The 21,926-nt window shown below is 40.1% G+C and overlaps 2 protein-coding genes across 5 annotated transcripts; both read right to left on the bottom strand.

Annotated features, from left to right (window-relative positions):
- Window positions 1–1,915: 1,915 nt before the first annotated feature.
- LOC112577430 lies at window positions 1,916–17,291 on the bottom strand. 4 transcript variants are annotated; one of them, XM_025260502.1, is made up of 9 exons: window positions 17,104–17,291; window positions 12,965–13,333; window positions 7,578–7,751; window positions 6,753–7,013; window positions 6,107–6,212; window positions 5,522–5,675; window positions 4,763–5,043; window positions 4,125–4,280; window positions 1,916–3,789 (listed from the first exon to the last, which is right to left on the bottom strand). In XM_025260502.1, exons 2-9 carry the CDS (start codon window positions 13,303–13,305, stop codon window positions 3,505–3,507), a joined length of 1,758 nt encoding a protein of 585 aa, XP_025116287.1. In that variant the 5' UTR covers window positions 13,306–13,333; window positions 17,104–17,291; the 3' UTR covers window positions 1,916–3,504. The 4 variants fall into 4 exon arrangements, with proteins under 4 accessions (XP_025116287.1, XP_025116283.1, XP_025116284.1 ...); XM_025260498.1 differs by lacking the exon at window positions 17,104–17,291 and adding an exon at window positions 13,592–13,764 and having other exon boundaries at window positions 12,965–13,339; XM_025260499.1 differs by lacking the exon at window positions 17,104–17,291 and adding an exon at window positions 13,584–13,723 and having other exon boundaries at window positions 12,965–13,339.
- A 1,006-nt stretch (window positions 17,292–18,297) lies between these two features.
- On the bottom strand, window positions 18,298–21,835 carry LOC112576932 (biogenesis of lysosome-related organelles complex 1 subunit 4-like). Its single transcript, XM_025259811.1, has 5 exons — window positions 21,655–21,835; window positions 21,184–21,255; window positions 20,290–20,391; window positions 19,750–19,863; window positions 18,298–19,228 (listed from the first exon to the last, which is right to left on the bottom strand). Exons 1-5 carry the CDS (start codon window positions 21,790–21,792, stop codon window positions 18,998–19,000), a joined length of 657 nt encoding a protein of 218 aa, XP_025115596.1. The 5' UTR covers window positions 21,793–21,835; the 3' UTR covers window positions 18,298–18,997.
- Window positions 21,836–21,926: the final 91 nt, after the last annotated feature.

Genomic DNA, 21,926 nt, shown 5'->3' with positions numbered 1-21,926 from the left:
CACAGTCAACATAAAACCGTTTAAATATAGGAATACTTTTATAGTTATCAGTTAATGGATATAGATAACACAACATGCAAATAAAAAAATATATGGAATTCGTGGGTGCTGTATAAGGGGAAATAACACAAGATCGAGGGTTCGAGACTCGGTTGTTGTTCTTAGGCTGGGTTGTGGAGGTGGCATATGGTGTTCAGCTGGATAGTGGTCTAGTACAACATGGTGTTAATGAAAGGATTTACAAGACCTTCAAGGCCACTAGAAATGCTTGACACTGCGAAACACCTGACTGTGCACTTTATATAAATCTAGTATCACTGTTTTCCCGATTAAGTGGTAGGGGTTGGGCTGCTTGTCTAGAAAGGGAAAGTGGGGTCTTGGAAGACACTTGATAAATTTAATTAAACCAGGGGATCAATGGGATGGTGGTGGGTGGCAGCCGTCCACTTAAAAGATACAAGGGGAGTAAAAATTACCTCCCTCCCCCCACCGGCTAAATGCTTGGGATGTGATTTTTCACAAAGTACAAAAGGGTAGAGAAGCCGATCGAGTGAGAAAGACAGAGGTGGAGAGAGAAATGACAATTAACTGACAATTCTTAATTTACGAGGTTACAACAGAATAAGCAAAAGTGGTTTTTGGATACTTCTAGCCCTCAATCTAAAGAAAAGAAAAAGAAGTAGTGCTTGACTACAAAAAAATAAAGGCATGAATCAAAAAAGAGGCAGATTTTTGATGTGTGTGCACACTGACTTGCAAAACTTTAATATGATTAAAAACTTTACATTATTCTGAATATTATATATGATGCTATCATCGTGTACGCTCGTGTATGTGCATGACTGCACCTTTTTTTTTTTTTCGTAATGTGCGAATGTAAAAGTCGATACAGTTTGCCCCTCAACCCCAAAGCGGAACATCTTCCTATGTCATTGAAAGTGCATGTACACAAACCTTTGGTCCTGGAGTGATTTTTTTATTTTTTTGAACGTGTGTGTCGTGCTTTTAGATATGGCAGTCGTGGTAAAAAGATTTTACTGACAATTTACACAAATATGTGCTACTTCTGAACACTTTTTTTTTCAAGCGTCTTTCTCTTTGTGCACTTGTATTAGTGATATCAAACGTAATGTTTCACAATGCTCTTCTATTCATTTTCAGTTCATCCTTTAGTGCCTCGACCCACTGTACTTTGTTATCAGTCATGGTGATAAAAATCCATCTTGTCCTTTTGTCAGAATGACGCTTGATCTTTTTATCTCTAAAGATTATCACCACGTGAAAAAATATATATGCTTATAAAATTATCAATCCCTTTTCTTCCTCTATTCTATTTTTAATGGCTAAAAGTAATAGGAGCGCATAAGGTGGTATAGCCAGTTCATATCCAAAAACATCTGTTGAGGTGTATAATTCAAATTATAAAATCATTCGTTATTGTTGTTATCTCCCTACATTTGTGCACAGGTTGCATATTTTTGATGTTGTATTTGTTGATTTTATTAAAGTGTATATGCATAACAATATGCATGAATGTGTATTTTTATGTTTTATCTGTTCAAATTCACTTTATAGTTTATGCTGCCCTCTGAAATGACAGGTGACTTGCTGATGAAAGTCAAATTAAAATTCTTTCATTGAGAATGCTGTATAGTGCACGGTATTTTTATTCTAGAATAAACATCAATTGTAACATTCTGCTGTATGTTTTATAAGCTTTAAAAATACCTAGAAATGTTTTATGCATGATCATTATTAAAAAGGGTCTGTATCAGCTGTCAGTATATTACAACTCTGTATAAGAATGTTTCTGTGTTTCTTATAGATCCACATTTGGCGTAATTTCAATTTTTAATATCAAATTAATTTATTCTCTTAACATTGCTCATCCACTCTTCAAAAGGCAAGACCAAAATACACTCAAAACTGTAGGCTTTAATTCAAAATATGTTGAAATCTCTGGGCATTTAAAACTGAAAGACAATGAAGTTTACATATTAAGTGGTATACAGCAAGCAAAACTGTGTATACAGAGAAATTATAGATTCCAATGTAAATGGTAATATCAAAGGAAAGATAAAATGTATGTGCATTATTATATTATTACTCACATGGTAATCTCATAAGAAGCTGTTTTCTTCAACGTCTATATCCCTTTTATCTTGCTTATGTTAAAAACAATTTTATGTGGTACAAACTTTTCAATTATCAAACAAATCATAATGCCCACATAGAATAAGGTAAACTCTTAAAACAAGAGATCATTTGATGCTAATACAAACTATAAAAATCCTCTTTTATATTGTTCCAAAAGTGTGTTTGTGGGGGACGGAGTATGGAGGTATACACCCTGCTAACAAACGGAAGATTAGTGCGCTGTTTTTTTGTAGGAAACAGACACTCTATCTATAAAATACTCGCAGACTACTGTAAACAAAAGAACAGGTAATAATTAACATTTCACTCACGTCTAATTGTGGGTTGTCTATCTTCCTACCTACAATCGCTGTCTTGCTATCTGGCTCAACAAGAATTCGTGCATTGTAAAAACGAAAGTTTATCTCAAGTGACATGTCCTATTTCATGACAAAAAATATGTTTACTCACAGGAGTATTTATGAGGTAATCGGGAATTTTAAGTGGTTTGACATTGCAGAGTACACAGATACGCGATTTTTATTTTGTCGGTTTTTGTTGTTGTTGCTTGCTTTTTTTAAAATGAGCTAGTAACACTAGGGACTCGTCACAAAACGTTCCTGCCAGGCAAGGTTAACTTCTTCTTTAATTCTTTGCAGTCTTCTGTAGCCTGAAATTTTCTGCATCTGTGCTAAGCTAAGCTAGGCGCCAACAGAAGGAAAATATTCTTGCCTGATCAGCAAAAGTAGAGAGAACACCTTTCCCTGTAACTGACAGACCAAAGCATCTTTAATCATCCTACAAACATGGCAGAACCAGAAGTTCACAGCAACAACAATAACCAGATCTGGAAAAACTTTGATTATTTATCAAACCATGAAATGTATAGAGATAATGAATTAGAACGAAGTGCTATGGCTTCTTAACGACGACGTCCGAGTCTGGTGAGCCACTCTACATCACCAATACTCCAAGACTCGACGCCATGTTTTGGCGAGGGGCTGAGTGCCCTAGGTTCTTCAGAAACACTTTTGATTCTTGAAAGGTCTTTGCCATTTCTTCCTTCTCTCTTGGTCAATGTGTAATGAAGACTCAAACTATTAGTCTTGACTTTATCTAATCATTAATAATGTATAGTTTAGTATAAACGTCCTCCAAACAAACAAAAAAGTTATTCTTTTAATTTAGTTCCTTTTTTGGTTTAATAAAAGTTTAATAATGTGATGATTTCTAAGTCTTGAAAACAGTAGATGAGACTGTGAGTCCAATAACACCACAAGCCAAAACATAAATTATTTAACTCCTGATGCGCACAAAAATGTTTCATTTTCTTACAATTTATTTACCGACTAAACACTAACTCGTGAATTACCTAAGAGAAACTACCATGGTAGACATAGCTGCTGTGAGAATAAGAGGCACGGAAATGAAGTTTGCGCATGCGTCGCATTCGACGTCTTCCTGTTCCGACTCGACAGGCCGCACGGGGTGTTTGCTGAAGACAGGGGCGATGTCGCTGGAAAAGAAAGGAATGGTAACAGTTTCTGGACGACGCTCGGGGTCGTTGTAGCGGTTGTCGAAGAAGGCGAGGTAAGGTCCCTTGCTGCGGTATTCATCAGCGTTCGTGGTGTACCACAGTGGACCGGAGTTCGCCTGAATACAGAACAACAAAAAAGGGAAACAGGTTCATCTAATGGTGGTGGGTAAAGGAAGAGGGCTGCTGCGCTAACAGCTAATCAGTTCGTTCCGATGGAAAGGGTGACTGGACAAAAAACTCATTTTCATCTAATGACCTCTTGAGTTATATTTCGAAAGATTGAAACTCTGCTTCTAAGGGATTCAATTATGCGACTCTTGTACGACTCCTTCATAGTTTCAGCATTCGTACTACATCAAATTTCGGAAATAAGCAAATCGCTGAAAATGAAACTAGACTCAACAATGAATGCTCAATCAAGACTTTTTTTTTTTGTCCTTTCAATAAATACCTGAATAATAAAGGTATCGTTTCGTGAGCTTGGAGTCAGGATGTAGCGCCCAAGCTCCCCGTATTCCAGATGAAGTTCACTTCCATTGCGTCTGATAAAGACATCACCATACCCGTAATGGCGGTATGTACCCTCGTAGTCCTCCAATGGACGAATCTTTCGAAAAGAAGAGAAAAAAGCCCCAGCGTTTCAGACTAAAAACTGGGTAAAGCTCAGCACAGTATATATATATATAGTGGTGGGATGCTAGGTCAGCCCACATGTCGGTGGTGTGCTAGCCCATATGACTGTTGTGAAAGGGGTAGGAATTTGATGGGTATGTACATGTGGCTTGATATCAAATGGGGGGCTAACGATTGGCCTCACTGTGTAAGGGCCCATTATAAGCCCATGTAGGATTGATATGGGGTCCACGAACTTTTCTAGGCTGGGCGTTACTCCCAAATTGTTCCTCTTTGTTGTGGGGAAACAAACTATTGATACCAACACGACCATGCACAAAAAAGAAGTAAACAACCCAGGTGTCAGGATTATTCTTGGATGTGTTTAAGTACAAGGCTACAGCCTTGAACTCCTGGGACCACATCTTAATTACTCGTGTATCTGTGGACAAGCTTGATGTCATGAGTTTAACTCACTGGCTCGCTCATTGCGGAAACGCGGGTCGGGTGGGGCTCGCTCCGCCTGGTCATGTCCGTCATCGTATCCATGACGTGGCAGACGGAAGTCGAGTCTACCCACGGGTTTCCCTGCAGAAGCATGTCGAGGGCAAAAGTGTTGATTAGAGTCTTAGCGGCATAGGCCCGAGCCCCTCCGTCGCCTGTGAACGCTGTGAACACGCCCGCCTTACGGTCGACAAGAAGTGTGATCAAGGATTCGTATCCCGGCAGAGAACCTTCTTGCGACACGAACGCGTACCCTGAAGACAAAAAAAGGTAGTGTGGTATTTGTCTAAAAATGGATTGGAACACGTTTGAGTTACATTAAGAATCGTGCTTACTTTTTTTCTTTGAGTAAGCTCCACGATATTTATTTATTTCCTTTTTTTAAGAAAATAAGACGGCTGTTGGGTAGAGATGGACCGCAGAAAAGATCATATAATTAAGAAAGAAACAAAATGTGTTTTAATTGCCACGTTACTTACATTGAAGTTAGGGGGTTAAGAAAGACAGGAAATTTTTGGTGGACGTCCCTCCAACGCGACTTTCGCGGTTAACACCCACCCATTCCATTCCATCCTCATTGGCATCCCGCCGCTTGCTTTCCCTTCGCCAGTAGCAGAGATTTGAGGCGAGAAAACAGAAGTCAAGCTTGTGTCACAGAGTTCCGAAGACGTGTAAGGTGTGACACGTATTGGGATAGTGGCGCACAAATCGTTCAACATGACCTTTACGAACCCCGATAGTGGCCGTTGATCCAGCCCAGACTGTTGCTTTCCCGGGTGTAGGATACCTGGATGTCAGGCTGCGAGAAACCTGTCAGGCGGGTGCTGCCTCTGGGTCGGGGCTGGACGGGCTGGAAGGTGTTCTGCAGGACGTCTCGCCTCATCACCTGTAAACGACGTACACGCATGATTTCCTCTCGTCGGGTGGTGGATGCGTCACGAGGGGCAAGGTGACCAGCAAAATGTTCTGGATCTTTCGTTAGGCTGTACTTTGCCTTAATATGTATTCAAAACTAGTGGATTAGAAATCTTAAGAAGAAAACGAACTTAAACATCACCAAACCAATACAGTGAGAATTGTCTATCCTGGGTTCAGATCTCGTCTCGGGCACTCTGTTCTTTCTCTGAATGTGCTCTGAGTGCTTTGCCGTGATATAGTCTTAGTCGCTGTCTCGGCGTTAAACACCGATTCCCCAACCTCTGCTCCTCTCTCTAGAAAGTGATGTTTTCTGGACTCGACGCACATATTTGACCCCCTTATGCTCTCTCTCTCTTGCTATTACCTTTGTAATGTTGAGCTTAGAACTAAATCCATTACCTGTGAGTCATCTTTTTTCCCTCCACTGAGGATGAACTGCATCCACCGAGTCATGTCACTGGCCGAGGCACACACCGATGAGGCAGCAGCCACGAGTTCCTGTCCCCTACAGTGAAGAAAGAAAAAAAAATTCTATTCCGTTTAGCTCGGAGAATTAAGAAGGACAACAAATTAAGTGCTTTCTTTTGGCCCTCGAAGTACGAATAAGCCACCGATGAAGATTTGCAGCCCTCTCCATCCGGAGCCAATTGGCGGGAAGTATAGCGGCCTTCACTTGTTTACATTTCCTATAAAATTATCTCCTTTTCTCATCACCAGACGAACTCAAATATTCTGTAAACATGTTAGCAAAGTGTTAGTATAGTGCAAAATGCTCAATGAAGCAGATAAACTCTGTGACCTTTCTTTACCAAAAAATATTAGTGTAGCTCGTTCGCAGTGCTTTAGTGCTCAGCTATAAGAAACCAAATCTGCAATACGACTTTATTTATTCTAACGGGCGGTTATTCAGCAAGCATAATTATAGAAATTATAGGTAATTGCACTCCCATCCTACAGTCCTATTCACCCCGTAAATCCACACCGACCAGACCCACAGTAACAATTCGCACACAAACATACACAGCCTATTTAAAGAAAAACTTACTTGTATGCATCCATGGGCACTTGCACAGGCTTGCCATTGAGACTATGCACGGGTGAAGCCAGCTTATTATTTTCTTTTGCATCCATATGCACAAAGGCCACGTTCTCCATGCCCAGACGGTTAAAGACATGCTGGCGCAAAAGCCTGTACCACGTGTTACCACCCAGTGCTCGAGCAGCCTCCTCCACCAAGGAAAATAGTATCTCATTGAAAACGTACGACTCACGAAAGCTGGTGACTTCCGGCGCAAAGCGAAGGTTCCTGAAGAAGAAAACGAAAGGAAACAAGTTGACTGCTCTCTGTTTCGATATATTGTAAGTTTTTTCCCCCGTAATTTGCTTAATTGCCTGAAAAAATAGTTATTAGGAAATGTTGGAGCACTATTTTTGTAAGCTGATTGAAGTCATGTGATTTGGTTCTTAAAGAATAAGCCTAAAGCAGAATTTGTTAGATAGCTAGCAGATTTATTACACATATGTCTAGAAAGGAAAGAGAGCGTGGAACCGAGGACAAAAGAAAGAAAAGAGAAGGAGTGGTTGAAAGGGTACACAAAGAAGACAAGACACAGAATGTACCACTACACATCTTTGCGTCTACTTTTTGACATATTTCCAAATCCGAGTATTTTTCGTTTCCTTCTAATAATAGATTACACAAAGATCGTTTTCAATGAATGATCTTTATTGGGCAATGGCACCGCCAAATAAAGAAAAAGACAGAAGTGCCAGAGATAGCCAAGCACGAGGATGGACACCACTGCATGATCTCTGGTAGTATGTCGTAAAGTTACTGCTCCATGAGTCGGTATGTCGTAAAATTACTCACTGCTCCATGAGCCGGTAGCGGTTGACGCCAACAGCCGTCGCTATGATATCCATGTTGCTCAGTCCAGTTCGCATACTCAGAATATCCTTCAGGTTGACGAGGTCAGCGCGGTAGTGCCCAGGGAGGTGTATGCGCGATCCCATGATGTCCCTCAGCGGGGTTTCAAATGTTTTACTGTTATAATAAATGAAACATGAAAATAAGCAAGAAAGAAATAACATTAAAAAAAGGCAGATCAGATTAAACAACCTGTTTGTGCTCTACTATTTCGATATGGTGTCGCAATGGTGTCCGACAGGATCTGATGTCAGGTCATTTCATGTTGAATGCTTTTTGCCTGTCAATGGAGTCTGACACTTATTGGAGCTCGGTCATGTTAAATGCTTTTACTTGAGTCAACGAAGCATGAAAAATACTGGTGATAGGGGCAAAACCCTAGTGGACCGCAGAAATAAATTCCCAATGCGTAGGAACAGCTTCTGCATCCCTTTATATTTCTGACATCGAGTGCCGTCGGGCTTCAAATCCCATAACTCTGCCCTCTTGCTCTGTTGACCTTTTCCCCCGAACTTTAGGCTGACACGCCACATGAACTGCACGTGCGGTCGGTGCGCATGTTTATTCTCTTGAGGACCGCTGAATGCACCCACCAGGAGATCCGACATTTTGGCTGAAACAGACTCTGTAGGTTAAAGGATAGACCAGCGATCTCACACACTATACATATCTCTCAATAGACCTACTGATGGAAAGGATTTCCGTATGACAACCGCTTGTCCACAAGACGGACAGACCTAATTTTTATGACATTTAAGGGCATCGCTATAATTAAATGGAATGAAGCAATCGAACCTGTTTGAAGTTGCTTGATAATCAATCGCACAGCTTTAAATGAGTGATTGGTTGCTGTTTTTATGAATGACAACTAGTGCATTGGGGATTTTTCCACTCCCCATCCCCGCCATCACACACACACTTCAAACAGGGTGCTTAAAGCCAGTATTTAGGCTACAAATTCTACTCAGCACACACACTTATATATATATATATGTGACTAAAACTGCTGATTACAGTGATTTTAGCTCTTTTCGTTGTTTTCAAAATACCAACTTGCTAGATGGGTCGAAATGACCCTATGACCTCCGCGTGACTTCCTCCTCTTTGTGGAGCTATTAACAGCAGAAGCATGGAGAAAATTCTACAAGTACCGAGTATTTGAAGTTTATAGTCTTATAGCTCGCATTTTGCCTGCTAATTAGTGATAAAACACTTTACCCATTGCTCTGTGTTGCCGTGAGTGAAAGCAAGTGCACCTGTCAAATGTAAGTGTGGACGACTTCAGCGCAAGATGAACGAGTAGACGAGTAGGAGTATGGACAGGAGGCTGAACAGGTTCTGTGAGTCCATTACAGCTACAGCAACGGCTACATGCGATTTGGGGTGAAAGCTGCATCAGTCGGCAGAAAATGTGTCAGGAAGTGATTGTAGGCACTGGCACAAACAGCAGACTCGTAGTCTACGCCCTCAACAACGGAAGACAAATTAAAAAAAAACTTTTCCATTTCTGTTTTCTGTCGTGGACCAAGGAGTTTTTCTTAACTTTCACTCGTCACAAGAGAAAGAATAAGTGTGTGTGTGTGAACCACAGATATGAATGAGTAAAGTGGCATCCATGTGCTGTGGACGCCCCTTTATTAGTAAGAAAACAAGAGGCCTTCCCTTGATTTATTCAGAACGACGACTTGCATTGGCTTCATGAATACGGCCCCAATTCTACATATTCCCTCGACTCTTTCTCCGCCCTCCCCTCCCCCCAACCTTTTTTCTGCAGGCTGTTTTGTTCCATTAGAAAACTTGTTTTCGTAGATTTTCTCCTTTCTTCATCATAATCTGTCTGCATGTTGCACTGTGGCTCGGTGACTGATGTTTGTTCGGAAGTGAACGTGTACAACATTCCTGAGTAATTGTTGATGTTTTTGTTGATTTTTTTTTCTGTTAATTTTATGACAAGATCTTGGCTCGCAGCACCTTCATTCGTTAAACTTTATCTGCCGGCCTTTACGGCCGATTCATCAAATCTCAACACTGCCTTCTACACGGTTAAAAATGTTGTTTTGTTGTCGACGATTTGGCCAACAGCCACTTGTTGCGCGCCTGCACTTCTGTGGTGTGGCAGTTGTTGGTGGTGTTTGCTAGGCACGGTATGTGTGTGTGCGCGGGTTTTTTTTTTTTAAGTATGAGTGTGTTTACACGTTTGTGCATGCATGTTCCTGTAAATAACGAGAATTGCCCATTACATCCTAGCACGCTTGCTAAATTCAATTAGGTTTATCACACGCATGCTCAGTCTATAACGATTCTAAATTGTGAACCAGCAGGCTTGTTTATAAGCGAAGTGCACTGCTAAATAATTATTCTGAATGAAAAGAGCATTATTCTGCCCACTTTATGACAGGATGCAACCCAATGGCAGCTATTACAGGCAGCTACCCTAGTTTGTGAACTAATCAGAGAGATTGTGTTATGCACTGCAAGGCACACGTTATGTCAAAGTATTTGATAGTATTTATCTCTCTCTCTGTCTCTTTGCTGACTCCCCCATCCCATCTAGAAAGCTGTATGGCGATGAGCCAACAATATCATACTTTGCTGTACGATCACACGATCTGCAAACTTGGCTGTTGTGTTAAACAAAAGTTGAGTTCATAGCAACAACAACAGGTATAACATATAACATCATCCAAAACATCTTCAACAACACCAACAAAACAATGACAACACGAAAACAACACAGAGAAACAATAAGAGCAAGCTAAAATAATGTAGTTAGCGGTGCTCCCTATAACTTAAAGAAAGAACGGGAAAAGAGAGAGGGAGGTGTAAGAGGAGGAGAGAACACCAAGAGATGGGGAGGGGGAGAGAGAGAGAACGGAGCAACTAAACTAGTGACTAGCACACATCAAACCACCATGCCGTCCTAGTTTCCGTCCACGACTATTGTTCCAGACTGGTGTAGTGCTAACGGTTTCCTTCCTACGGGGTCACCGAGGTCAGACTGACAAATGCAGGCGACCGTGTGGTCTGATTGTGAATAGCTTTCAGTGTAGTATCCTAACTCTCACAACCGGACACGAGAGAAAAGGTCTTTAAAGTAAAAAAAAATAAAAGTAAAATAAAAAGAAGCCTTATTACAAGTGGTCTTGTTTTCTTTCAGCTTTTGACTCACAGGGTGTGAACTATACGGTAAACAAAAGCTCTTTATGGCAGCTGTGCCTGAAACGAGATTTCCAAGATAGTGGAGTTTACTGGGGGGAGAAAGATATATATCCCATAAGAAATGTCACAGCTCCGATTGAGAAGTAACACCAGCAACACCACCAGCACCAGCGCCAGCAGCATCGGATTAATCAAAGACTGTAAGATGCCGAATGTTGACCGGAGGAAGTGGATGAGAGAAAATATATTGAAAAACTACGATTTTTATGTCTGGATTTGCACAATATGGGTAATGTTTGTTATATCATTATTCCAGACCATAGCAGCAAACTTTTACACAGCTTCGTCAATTTCAGATTCATTGCCAAAGTTTTTCTCCGTGCAAAGCGATTCACTTCTGCAGTTAAGCATTTCCCAAGGTGACGACTGTTACATTAATGTGTTTTGCGTATCTGCCGTTGAATTCAAACCAGTCAGTGAGTACACAGACCGGTTTCCGGACACTGGCGGAAAATACTTCAGCCCCAGAAGTAAACAGCATGAGAGGGATACCAGACGCATGCTGTGTGTCGAAAACAAATGCAACTCGTTGATAATAAGTAGTGGCAGTTATAAACAGCCTAGTATATCACCTGAACAGAATTTATCATTAGAGCCTGTCTCCGGAAAAGCTAAAGACAAAGAAGATGACACCATTGCTCCAACCTCTTCGGTTACTTTTTTGACAATGAGTCCTTGACTTTTGTTACAAATACATATTTCTGGTACACGCACGCACGAACACAAACACACGCGCGCAAGTCTTCAGAGTAAAATTTAACTCAGAATGCTCACGGCCTTAGTAAGATCGCTCATTTGAACTCGACAGCTACAGGTGTGTATATTATGCTGTATTCTGGCACAGGAATGGCAGCTGAAACAAGTCGCATTATGACACTAGCTTGTGCAATACAATGGGGAGGTGTCAGAGGAAGGCGGGGGTGGGGTGAGGTTACGGGCAGGGGGATGTAAACAGCTCAGTAAATCGAAGGTGAACACACAGGGGGGTGGTGAGATTCCCTGCAACCAGCGCCTGCTCTGCACACGCGTGGCCTTTCACCGCACCGTCCTCAGGTTCACAGACTCCTTCCTCCTCCCCACCCACCATCGCTACCCCACCTCGCCGGTTAATGACGTCACACGCCTTCGCGGTACCACGTGGAGGTGAGTTGGACGGGAACGCCGCCCCGGCACCGCCCAGTACATCCGCGGATCTCCTGGATCCTGCGATCCTTTCTGTAGCTGAGTCATATCATTCCGCAGTTGTGTTGTAGCTGCAGCTATAGTGCAAGGTGGGTGATGCGAACATTAAGAGCGGACCACTGAGTGTAACTGGGTAGGAGAACCTTCTAGAGCGGTGTACAGCATGGTGCGTTTCATGGGGATCCTCTGCCACAATGCTTGTGCACTTAATTTTGTAGGCTTTATGTTTTGTTGGTGTTTTGTTTGTTTGTTTTTGGCGAAGAATTTAAGAGGTTATTACCATGAGCTGCTGTATGCTCCTCAATTTCCGCGCTGACCAGAATGTGGAGCAGTTTTGGAAGGAAATATATTTCACGCGAGAAGTATAGAAAAGTAATAAAGAAATGGTCTGATATAAACTGACATTAAATCTGTCCATCTTAGGTGAAGTATAACGGTATAAACAATCGCTCTCTTTGTATGATGTTGACCAGACACCAATGTCGAGCTGCATTTGTTGTGTAATATACCGCAACACCAATTCTGAGGTGACCCATAAGTTCGACGAATGTCATTGCTTGGCAGCGGTTCTCTCTCTCTCTCTTCTTTTTCTATCTTTTTCTTTTTTTTTTTTTTTCATGATTTTGGTATCGATGCGATATGCATTATAAACCCTCTAGCGCTCTCAGTACATGACCTCGGTCACTTCCGGAGCAAAGGGCACGGCAACTCACAAAACAATTTTACTCCATGAAGTCTACATAAAATACTAAATATATAAATACCTCTCTTTTCCAAAGATCTTTCTTATCGGTATTGATAAAATTTCGTAGGAAAAGGTCTTTGCAGGAAAATGTATCAAATATGTAGGTTTACAAATTAAAGATTAGGTCAAAGGTGACAGAACACCAGAATAGACTCTAGAAGACTGTGGAAAGAAGCTGACTTACTTTTCATTTCTGGATAACAAGTCTGCTAGAAGAACCGATGTGAAGGATTGCGTGAATGAGCCCAAGCAAAAAACCGTGTCCTTGGTGGTGGGGGTTCTGGTGGTGGGGTTGGCCGTTCCATAGCCTTTCTCGTACACCACGTCGTCGTCTGACACCAGCGACAGGCTCAGCGCCGGGATTCTCGCGCATCGCATCACCTCCATCACAAACCGGTCCAGCTGGGCGATCTCGGTTTGGGTGAAACTACGGGGTTGGGCGCCGGGGACGCAGACCACCGTCATGGCCACCAGCAAGAGAGTGACCATGGCCGCACCCTTTGCTCCAGAAGTTGCCAGTGTCATGGTCGTGATCGTGAGGACGCTGTGCAGGCTATTGCTGAAACAAAAAACAAGAAAACGAATTGCCACCTTGGATTGAAAGCTTGTTTTCAATCGTGGAAGTGGAAAAATGGGGAGAGAAATGTTTAGACACATTAGAAGAAAAAAAAAATAAGAAAGGAAGAAATAAAGTAAGTGCTTCACGGTACAAATTGCGTTCTGCCTAAAGTTTTACTGCGGTCCCGGTTATTATCCAGGGAGAAACTGCAAGAAGCTTTGTGCACCGTTTGATATCCAATTACCTGCGTACACGTTCAAAAAAGATGCAATTGCACTGTAACTGCCCCAGGGAAGCGCTGGTGGTGGTGTCTGGCCGCTCGTCAGGCCTCGTGAATTACTCCAGCTGTCCTGGACCACGGACGTCGTCTTCTGTTGCTGCTGCGGCAGCGGGTTGGACGGCCCGCGCATTAAAGAATTCTAACCAATCGTTGGCCAGGCCCTGAGCCGGCGCGAAGATGCTTTGAGCCGAGCGCTGAGCCTCTGACATTTCGCCAAATTTGCAGTCACGTGACCTGGGGTGAAGATCGCACATCGTGTGAACATAAGGAGCTCTCCCTTGCGTAGGAGGCGACATCTGCCCACAATTGAGGTACAGGAGCTTGCTGTCAGATTACTTCTTAAAGAAGCTTGAAAGACTCTTTTCTTTGTAAGAGATACTCTGTCTCTCGATTAAAAAACAGAAAAAAGTTGCCATTATTTTGATGTCAACTTTGCGATGGCGTCCTTTGATGCTTTTCCCCTTTCCCTCCATCATACTGAAGCCAGACAGAGACGTGCATTGCTCGCAGTCATTTGTACAGTCATGTTTGAAAGTTCATACGTGGATATTCAAAACAAACACCAAAAAGCACTGAGCACCAGGTTTTCACCCCGAATAATTTGCATACGTTCCAAAGACAAAACGCCCTCTGCTTAATTTCCTTTGCTTTGCAAGAAACAGGATCGACGCCAAACATCTTTTTTTTTTTTTTCTTGTAGTCGTGGACTGCTGCCAGTGTGTGTTGATAAATACAGATTTTCCAAGGTTGCAGGAAGCTGTGATAGGAGTCTGAGCTTTGAAGGAGTAGCTAGGTATAAGCAAGTAAGGAAAATTTATTGTGGACCAACTTCTTGAGCTGGTAGTTGTCATCCGAGGGACCAGAGACTGGTCATCGAGATTAGGTACATTATGTTCAGCCCAAAACATCCTTTACACTCCTCTCTTCTAAAGTGGAGGAGCACATGCAGCTGGTTGGTTTATTTAGTAGGAAAGTGCTTTCACCTTCAGGTGATTTCGCATTTATGGGGGAGGAAAACGGAGTACCCGGAGAAAACTCACGATGCCCAACCTCGTGACAGGGGAAGAAATGGGGGTACCAGGAGAAGACTCCGACGTCCAGCCCTGCGGACGGGTGTCACATAGAGAGAGTGTCCCGAGACGAGATCTGAACCCCGAGTTTTTCACTTCAGTGATGATAAGCGAGTGTTTTAACCACTTCACTACCGGACATCCCATGGCGGAATTGTTGGACACAAACGGTAATATCCCGTTGCCGGAGAACTTAATAGTGTCTCAAAAAAAATGCATATTTTCATCTTTATACGTGAACTCAAGAGTTAGATATATTTGAACAACTAGAATTTCAAAGTCATAGAAGTTCAAATTGCTCCATCATTCCATTGGCTCTCGTTGTCTTAGTTTTTGCATCGTTTTTTTCCCCATTTTCTGTTTTTTTCTATTTTCTACTTGTTCAGAATTCAGATACATAAAATCTAGGGTTCTCGCGTTAAAGGAGAAAATTTTAACACCAAAGTATATTCAAGAGATATAGTATTTAAAATGTGTACTGCTTTATACTTGTTATATATATTTCACTTTTGCCATCCTTTAAACATATTTTTTTGCTATTGTACGCATTTGACCTCACGGGGAACTAAATACAGTGTCTGCTCTGTTGTCCTCCCAAATGACATTTGCTGCAAGCACATTTGATTATCTTGGACACGAACCTCTAAGTATATTTAAATGGAAATGTGATAATAATAATAATAATAATAATAATAATAATAATAATAATAATAATAATAATAATAATAATAATAATAATAATAGAGGGAGCAAAACACAGGAAACTGTAGAAAACTCGCGAGAGCTCAAAATCTAATTTAAAGCTAGGATAACACAATTAGACTGGGGTGAAAAGTGTAACCGTTCGAGTTTGACATTAGTGAGGGCACATAAAGCCATGTCTAGTAAATTGGGTTTAGATCATGGGGACGTTTGCTCATTCAATTATTTTTGTTTTTTCAAGCGTGTCCATATATTTGTAGCATCCCAGTCTGAACCCCTATATTTAAACCATTTACAGCGAGACTACACTATACAATAGTTTATTCATGGACGTGATGGTTGGGGCAGAACAGAAGAAAATTGACAATCATCATCGTCGTCGTTGTCATCATCATCATCATTGATCATCATCATCTTTTACAACAGCTAGAGGCAGCAATGATAGGATAATGAATAGTGTAAATAGTAATGGGACTAACAGCAGAAACCGAGTGTGCCTCAGGCAAAGCCAGGGAACGACGCCAGGCCAACCACAACACTGCATGTGTCGCCCGCATGCTGCTGGCACCCGCTGCTGCTATCTTTCTCGATGGTTCCACAACACACTACACCGGAGGTCAAGGCGCGTACAGCCCCCATGCATCAGACGGAATCAGCAACACTTTGTGCTGCACAGCAACCTGGTGCTGATGATGTGCAAGGGGACAACTGCTATTAGACTGTATATTACATTTCCATTTTAATTCCCTTACCTTGTGCAACACACGGTTAAGTTGCACGGGCAAACAGACAATCTGTAAAATTGATGAGCTTTTATGATTGGGAAAAAAGCAAATAAATTCTCCACATTGATACAATGATATTATAAGTTTGTTTTGGATTATTTTTGTACTATTTTTAAGTTTTATTTTCTTGTTTTGTTTCGTTTTTGTCTGTATTAATTTTTTCCTTTAATTATCAGACTGTTTATAACTCGTCTTTTCTGTATATCTGAAGCAAACACACTGACATAACTGAGTGGCTTCAGCAAAACCAGACTCGCGATCTGTATGAAATATGTTTACCGAGAAAGTATCGCACCAGCCTTGTTATTTACTTTTTTCCGTGCATGTCCAGAAATGGTGCAAGTGTCTTTTTTTTAAAAGAAAGATGTTCAGCATATATTGTCTAGAGAATAGATAATGGTGAATATTTGAATAATTTAAAGCAGTTAAAAAGCTTGTTGCTTATGTTTCTGATGGTAACAGCAATATACAACCAGTAAAGAACTTGGTGTACAATTTTATTACTTCAAACAAGTCAAGTGTTGATTAAAGTGTTAACAAATGTACCACACTTCATATTTTGAGTAAAATAAACTTTTCTTGCTTCTAAACTCTTACCAACAAGAATAACAACCGGTTGTTCGTCTCTTTTGTTGTTGTTTTCTTTTTCACTTTCCTGAATTCTCTCAGCCTGCCTAACTTGACCGAGGATCATGTATCACTTGCGCCAAGTATAAACAAGAATTACAATGATGAAGTGATGTGCAACTGTAAGTTACGGGGGAGGTCTAGTCGGATAATTAAAAATATTCACATAATAAATAAGCATTATTCCCCCCCCCTCCTCCTTCAACCACCTCCCCCAATATTGTGCGCTACGTCGCTGACAAACAGACTACGTGCAACCCACGTAGCTGCAGAAGAGGAGAAATGCTATTTTTAGCCTACCTGTTTTCTTCTCCGCTTGTTTGCGACGATTCGGTTTTCTCCGCGGACTTCTTCAGAGGAACTGCGTCGACACTCAGGGAGCAGAAGACAGAAGTGAATTCTGCCAGCGGGCAGTATATATAGTTTTCACTGCGGAGATATTTTTGGCTGACAGAACGTGTTCTTGAAGGGCAGGGCGGCGTCCGAGGTGCGGGGGTGGAGACGGGAGGGGTTGATGAAGCTGAGAATAGTGTGAGCGTGCATTTGTGTGTGCGTGCGTGCGTGCGTGCGAGATGTAGAGTGCAAGGTGGGCATGAGTCGGCATATGGGCGGGTGTGTGTGTGTGACTTGTGTGAGGTGCTCACCACACTATGGAAACTCAGTTTCAGTATTGATGCTCTCCCTTTGAGACCCTGACAACAGGTGTATGGATGCTCTGTGACAAATCCCTGCCACACACGTGACGCATTCTGCAGGCCGACAAGAGACTGACAAAGATGTGACGTGCACAAATCAGGCTGACAAAGATGTGATGCTCTCAGCTCAGTATGTCACAGACGCAACAGATGCATGGTCTCTGCTTTGTCCGATGTAGGCATACAGGATACTGGTATTTAGTCCCTGACACCGGTGTTCTGATACAGGAGCTCTCTCTGCGAATTCCATGACATGTGTGTACTGATCTCTTCTGTTGTCATGACAACAAACGTCAGTACATCTACCTTTATCCCTTTCCCTTTTGCTTAAACATGTCCCCGTCACGACTAAATACCTTAAATCTACGATCTACATAATTTATTCTAGAGCAAAGAGGATGGATTTTATAGTTCCACAGAATATACAAATACAGAAAAAATGGGATATGAACAGTTTGATATTTCAAGTGAAACGATGAGAGAAAAATCAAGCTATGCCTTAAGCCAAGAACTATGAATACTTTTTCCTAATAACCAATTTATAAAACACATTATCACATCAACACATACACTTGTACCTTTTATTCGTTGAAACCAGTGCTTGTGAATGCCATACTTCTCCAGCGCCTAACCATTTCTAAGCCCAGACTCTTCCTGTTTTCTGAAGTATTCTAAAAGGAGTAATTGCAGCCTGGATCAGTTTTCAAATGAACTGTGCAGGTTATTCAGATTTATACAATTGAGGTGTAGTGAATATTTGGCTACATTTTCCCACTGAATCAAGCACCACAATAAAAAGTAAAATTTTCACTCTTTATTGCACATAAAAACAGACAGGATCTGTCTTCAAATATCACTCTAAAGACAATTTAACCCACATTCATGTAAGTAGCGTAAGTGTTTAACTGGTTTTCAAAAATGTATGTCAGACATGCAATCTTTTTCATGCATACAAATAAATGCAATATTATGGCATAATTAAAACTTATTTGACTTTCAACCTTTTGTGGTTCTCATGGAATCAACATAGGCTGCAAAAAGCACCACATAACATCTTTCTATCATTCTGCAATTATGTCAAGGTTAAAATTGCACAAACTACATATTCATGTGGACGAAAGACCATCCAAACAAAATTAATTATCTTAAAAGCAAAGTGAAAAAAGTAGTGTGAATGGTTCATTTGATAAAAGGACAGAATATAATACAATAAAATCTGGTAATAAACTAACACTAATAGGCAACATACAAATGAATCAAATGATATTTTTCAACAAGCAAAATAATTTCTTAATCTTTTCCATCCTATGTTCTGGTGGATACTGTATTCTGTGTAGCCTGAAGACAAATCCTAGCAGGATTCAGAACTGTTTTCACTCTTCACCAAAATCTAACACACACACACACAAATTTAGTCAATACCACAATGAGATCTTCAATTCTGTGAAAGACAACAATCTCAATTAAGCAGGAAACAACTGGTCTTACACACAGTTCTTTTAACTTGATCCTTCTTCTGGTTTCACTTTTGTATCCGTAGAACTTGTATCAGCATTCTCTACATAACTTGCATCAATATCTCCAGTGGCTGTTGTAGATGATGATACATTTGTGTCAGCTGAGGAGCCAATATCAAGAGAGGTGTTAATGTATTTTTCAGTATGAAATATATGAGGTGGGTTAAACTGTGGCTTCTGCTGTGGCCTTCTAACGTCACTGCTAGGCTTCCTCTGTTAAAAGAAAGATCACATATTCTTATGTTACATTCATCCAACAAGCAATAAAGGTAAGCTTACGTATTTTAAAACATCAAGTCAAAAAATATTATAGAAAGTGATTAATGAGTGAATTTATTTTAATGTTAGTTTTGTCTTTTCTCCATAAAATTTGAGTAAAGAAAACAAGAAATGCATTGTAAAAGATGATAATACTAATAACTTAGCATGGGAAAATAAGATCAGTTTATTTTAAATCTTTCAAGCAATTTTTTTCAACTTTAATAAAGCAATATTATGATTCAGCTTTCAAGGAAAGTTGGAAAAATGTGCAACAATAAAAATAGCTGCAGGAACAACAAACCTCCCTTTACATAAAATTTTATTTCCTCACAACATTTTTCTTTATTTTCTTTCTCGTATGCAGCAATTTTTTCAAATCCTGCAAGCATCTCTACATCTTAACAGAACTAAAACTACTAGATATTGGGAAAAAGGGACAAGGATGTTAAAGACTGTGGAAAGTAGGCTCGTACAGACATAAACGTTGATAGTCTTTGCATAAGGGAACTAGTACTGAGCTCAGACTCAGCCTTGCTGACACTCTCCTCCATTGCACTGACATCTTTCTTCACAACAGACACAAAAGCCTGAAACAATATTATTATTTTGTTAATATAGTTAATTTATAATTATTATAATTAAAGCCAGGAAGATTAAACAAAACAAAATAAACCAATTTAATCAGTTTCCTTTCAAATCCATTAGATTAAGGGCTCTAAGGAAGCACATAGCTTAGAAAAAAGAGCAATAATGTCTGAAGCCAGAACGTGATGTCAGTATCCTTCCCCTTACCCCCATCCTCCCCAGCTGTGGAGTGTGGAGTGGGTACCGATGGTAGTGTTGTGGAAAATAAGACAGCAAGGGAGAAGAGACGACCATAACAATATTACATAAATGTTTATTTACATCACAAGCATTATTATGCCGCTGAATGATATTTTCTTGCATGTCTTTAATGCCACTATTTATAGCTTCTTGTTTATTAAGCCATCAATAATGAACTTATTACGCACCTCTAAATGATCAATGTGGGTAAAGATGTCGTTCATTTCCTTACATTTAGCTTCTATTTCTGGCATGGTCTTTGTCAAGCAAAGAGAAGTGTCACTGCGGATCTGAAAATCAGAAGATAAGCGTAAAATTGAGAGAGGTTTGTCATTTAGTTCCAAGCACATAAAATTCACTAGACTCATGCTTTTATTCTAAAATAACAGGATAATTTCTCAGTTCTCTTTAGGATGAATTAAAGGCTGGTCATGTCTTAATTATCCTTGAATTATCCATGCAGCAGCACTAATATTAAAATCAAAATACCTGCAAGTTCAAAGTGTCATTTATAGAGTTTATTATTGTCAACATCCAAACTGCTCACATCCATATTATGAAAGCTCTTTGTTGTCAATTCAAACTGTATAAGGAGCAAGCATTTCTGAATGTGTGTGTATTTAGATATATTTTTAAATATCTTAATAAACCTAGAGGGTGACAGATGAATAAAGAATCTTGAAATATAAAGATATCAATCCTGTAAAAAAAATACGAAGGGCAGAAAAATCACGAGTTTATCCTTCATTTACATACGTTATTACACTTTGATTAATTTGATTATATATGCAGATATACATTAAAGGGCTAGGAAAATGAAAGAATGAGTAAGATGCAGAAAATTAGTTTTAATATATTAGTTGTGATAAACAAACAGTGAAATATGTATGTGAGTGAGAGATATTGTACAAAAAGATATGAATGTGTGTGAATGTCTCTATATATATTTTAATATCTCAATATTTCTTAGAGGGTGACATTACTTAAGAATCCTGAATCTAGTGAAACTGATGTATTCGAGGTGAGTGCTAATCATTGGAGAAAGGCAGAATGGATGTTGACGAGTTTTGTTAAATACTCACCATATCCACTAAGCCACAGAACTCTTCCAATTTTGTCAGCATTGACTCAATGCTTTCTGAAAACTTGCCTTGCTAGCAACAAGAATGATAAAAAACAATTACAAGTATTTTCTGTAGACAATAAAATGCTCTTGACATGAAAAATAAGATCCATAGAAAGATTTAATATTCTATTTTATAAATTTCTTTTAACGCATACTTATTATTCTGAATCTGCCTTTCATGTCAAGAAACTCCCTACATTATTATTAAAATAGCCTCTCTTTTGTGTTGATATAAGCAATATGAAAATCTATAATGATTTACTTATAAAGTTACAAATGATCCTTACATTTTAAAATGCTTAAAATACTGAGAAAGCACTATACTTAGTTCAATTATATAATTGTTAATTAACTATTTACATCCACTTTGGTTATTTCATAGATAAAAATTGTAAATTGTTTGTTTGCATTGTTACAGCTTTCTTGCCTCTTTCGAAATATCGAAGTTCAGATAATAGCTATAGTCGCGGGTAAGTTCTTCAAGAAGGACATGAGTAGATTTTGCTTCGACGTCACTTGAATTGGATGATGCCAAGCTAACTTCTGACGAGGATCTCTGCTCCATTTTGTCAGATCATGTGACTGCGACATCAACAACGGAAGAGTAATCTCGCTTGTAAATTGCCTATTGTTTAAATTAAGGCTTTTTCTCTCCATCTTCTGTTGAAATAATTAGTCAATCACTAATTACTTTCGGGA

The sequence above is a fragment of the Pomacea canaliculata genome, linkage group LG12 (genome assembly GCF_003073045.1).
Source record: "Pomacea canaliculata isolate SZHN2017 linkage group LG12, ASM307304v1, whole genome shotgun sequence".
Taxonomy (NCBI): domain Eukaryota; kingdom Metazoa; phylum Mollusca; class Gastropoda; order Architaenioglossa; family Ampullariidae; genus Pomacea; species Pomacea canaliculata.
Note: the sequence above shows the minus strand (reverse complement) of the source record. Positions and strands in the feature narration are given on the sequence as shown.

Bases quoted from the DNA above. Each gene is read 5' to 3' on its own strand.
- LOC112577430 (XM_025260498.1), bottom strand. From the start codon at position 13,749: ATGCGCGGGCCGTCCAACCCGCTGCCGCAGCAGCAACAGAAGACGACG. The intron at 5,044-5,521 runs GTTCGTAAAGGT...TTTTGTCTTCAG, and splicing joins GATCAACGGCCACTATCGGG to GGTACGCGTTCGTGTCGCAA. The intron at 3,790-4,124 runs GTATTTATTGAA...TTCTGTATTCAG, and splicing joins ACGATACCTTTATTATTCAG to GCGAACTCCGGTCCACTGTG.
- LOC112576932 (XM_025259811.1), bottom strand. From the start codon at position 21,792: ATGGAGCAGAGATCCTCGTCAGAAGTTAGCTTGGCATCATCCAATTCA. The intron at 21,256-21,654 runs GCAAGAAAGCTG...TCTTGTTGCTAG, and splicing joins ACTTCGATATTTCGAAAGAG to CAAGGCAAGTTTTCAGAAAG. The intron at 19,229-19,749 runs GTACGAGCCTAC...TTCTTTTAACAG, and splicing joins GACTATCAACGTTTATGTCT to AGGAAGCCTAGCAGTGACGT.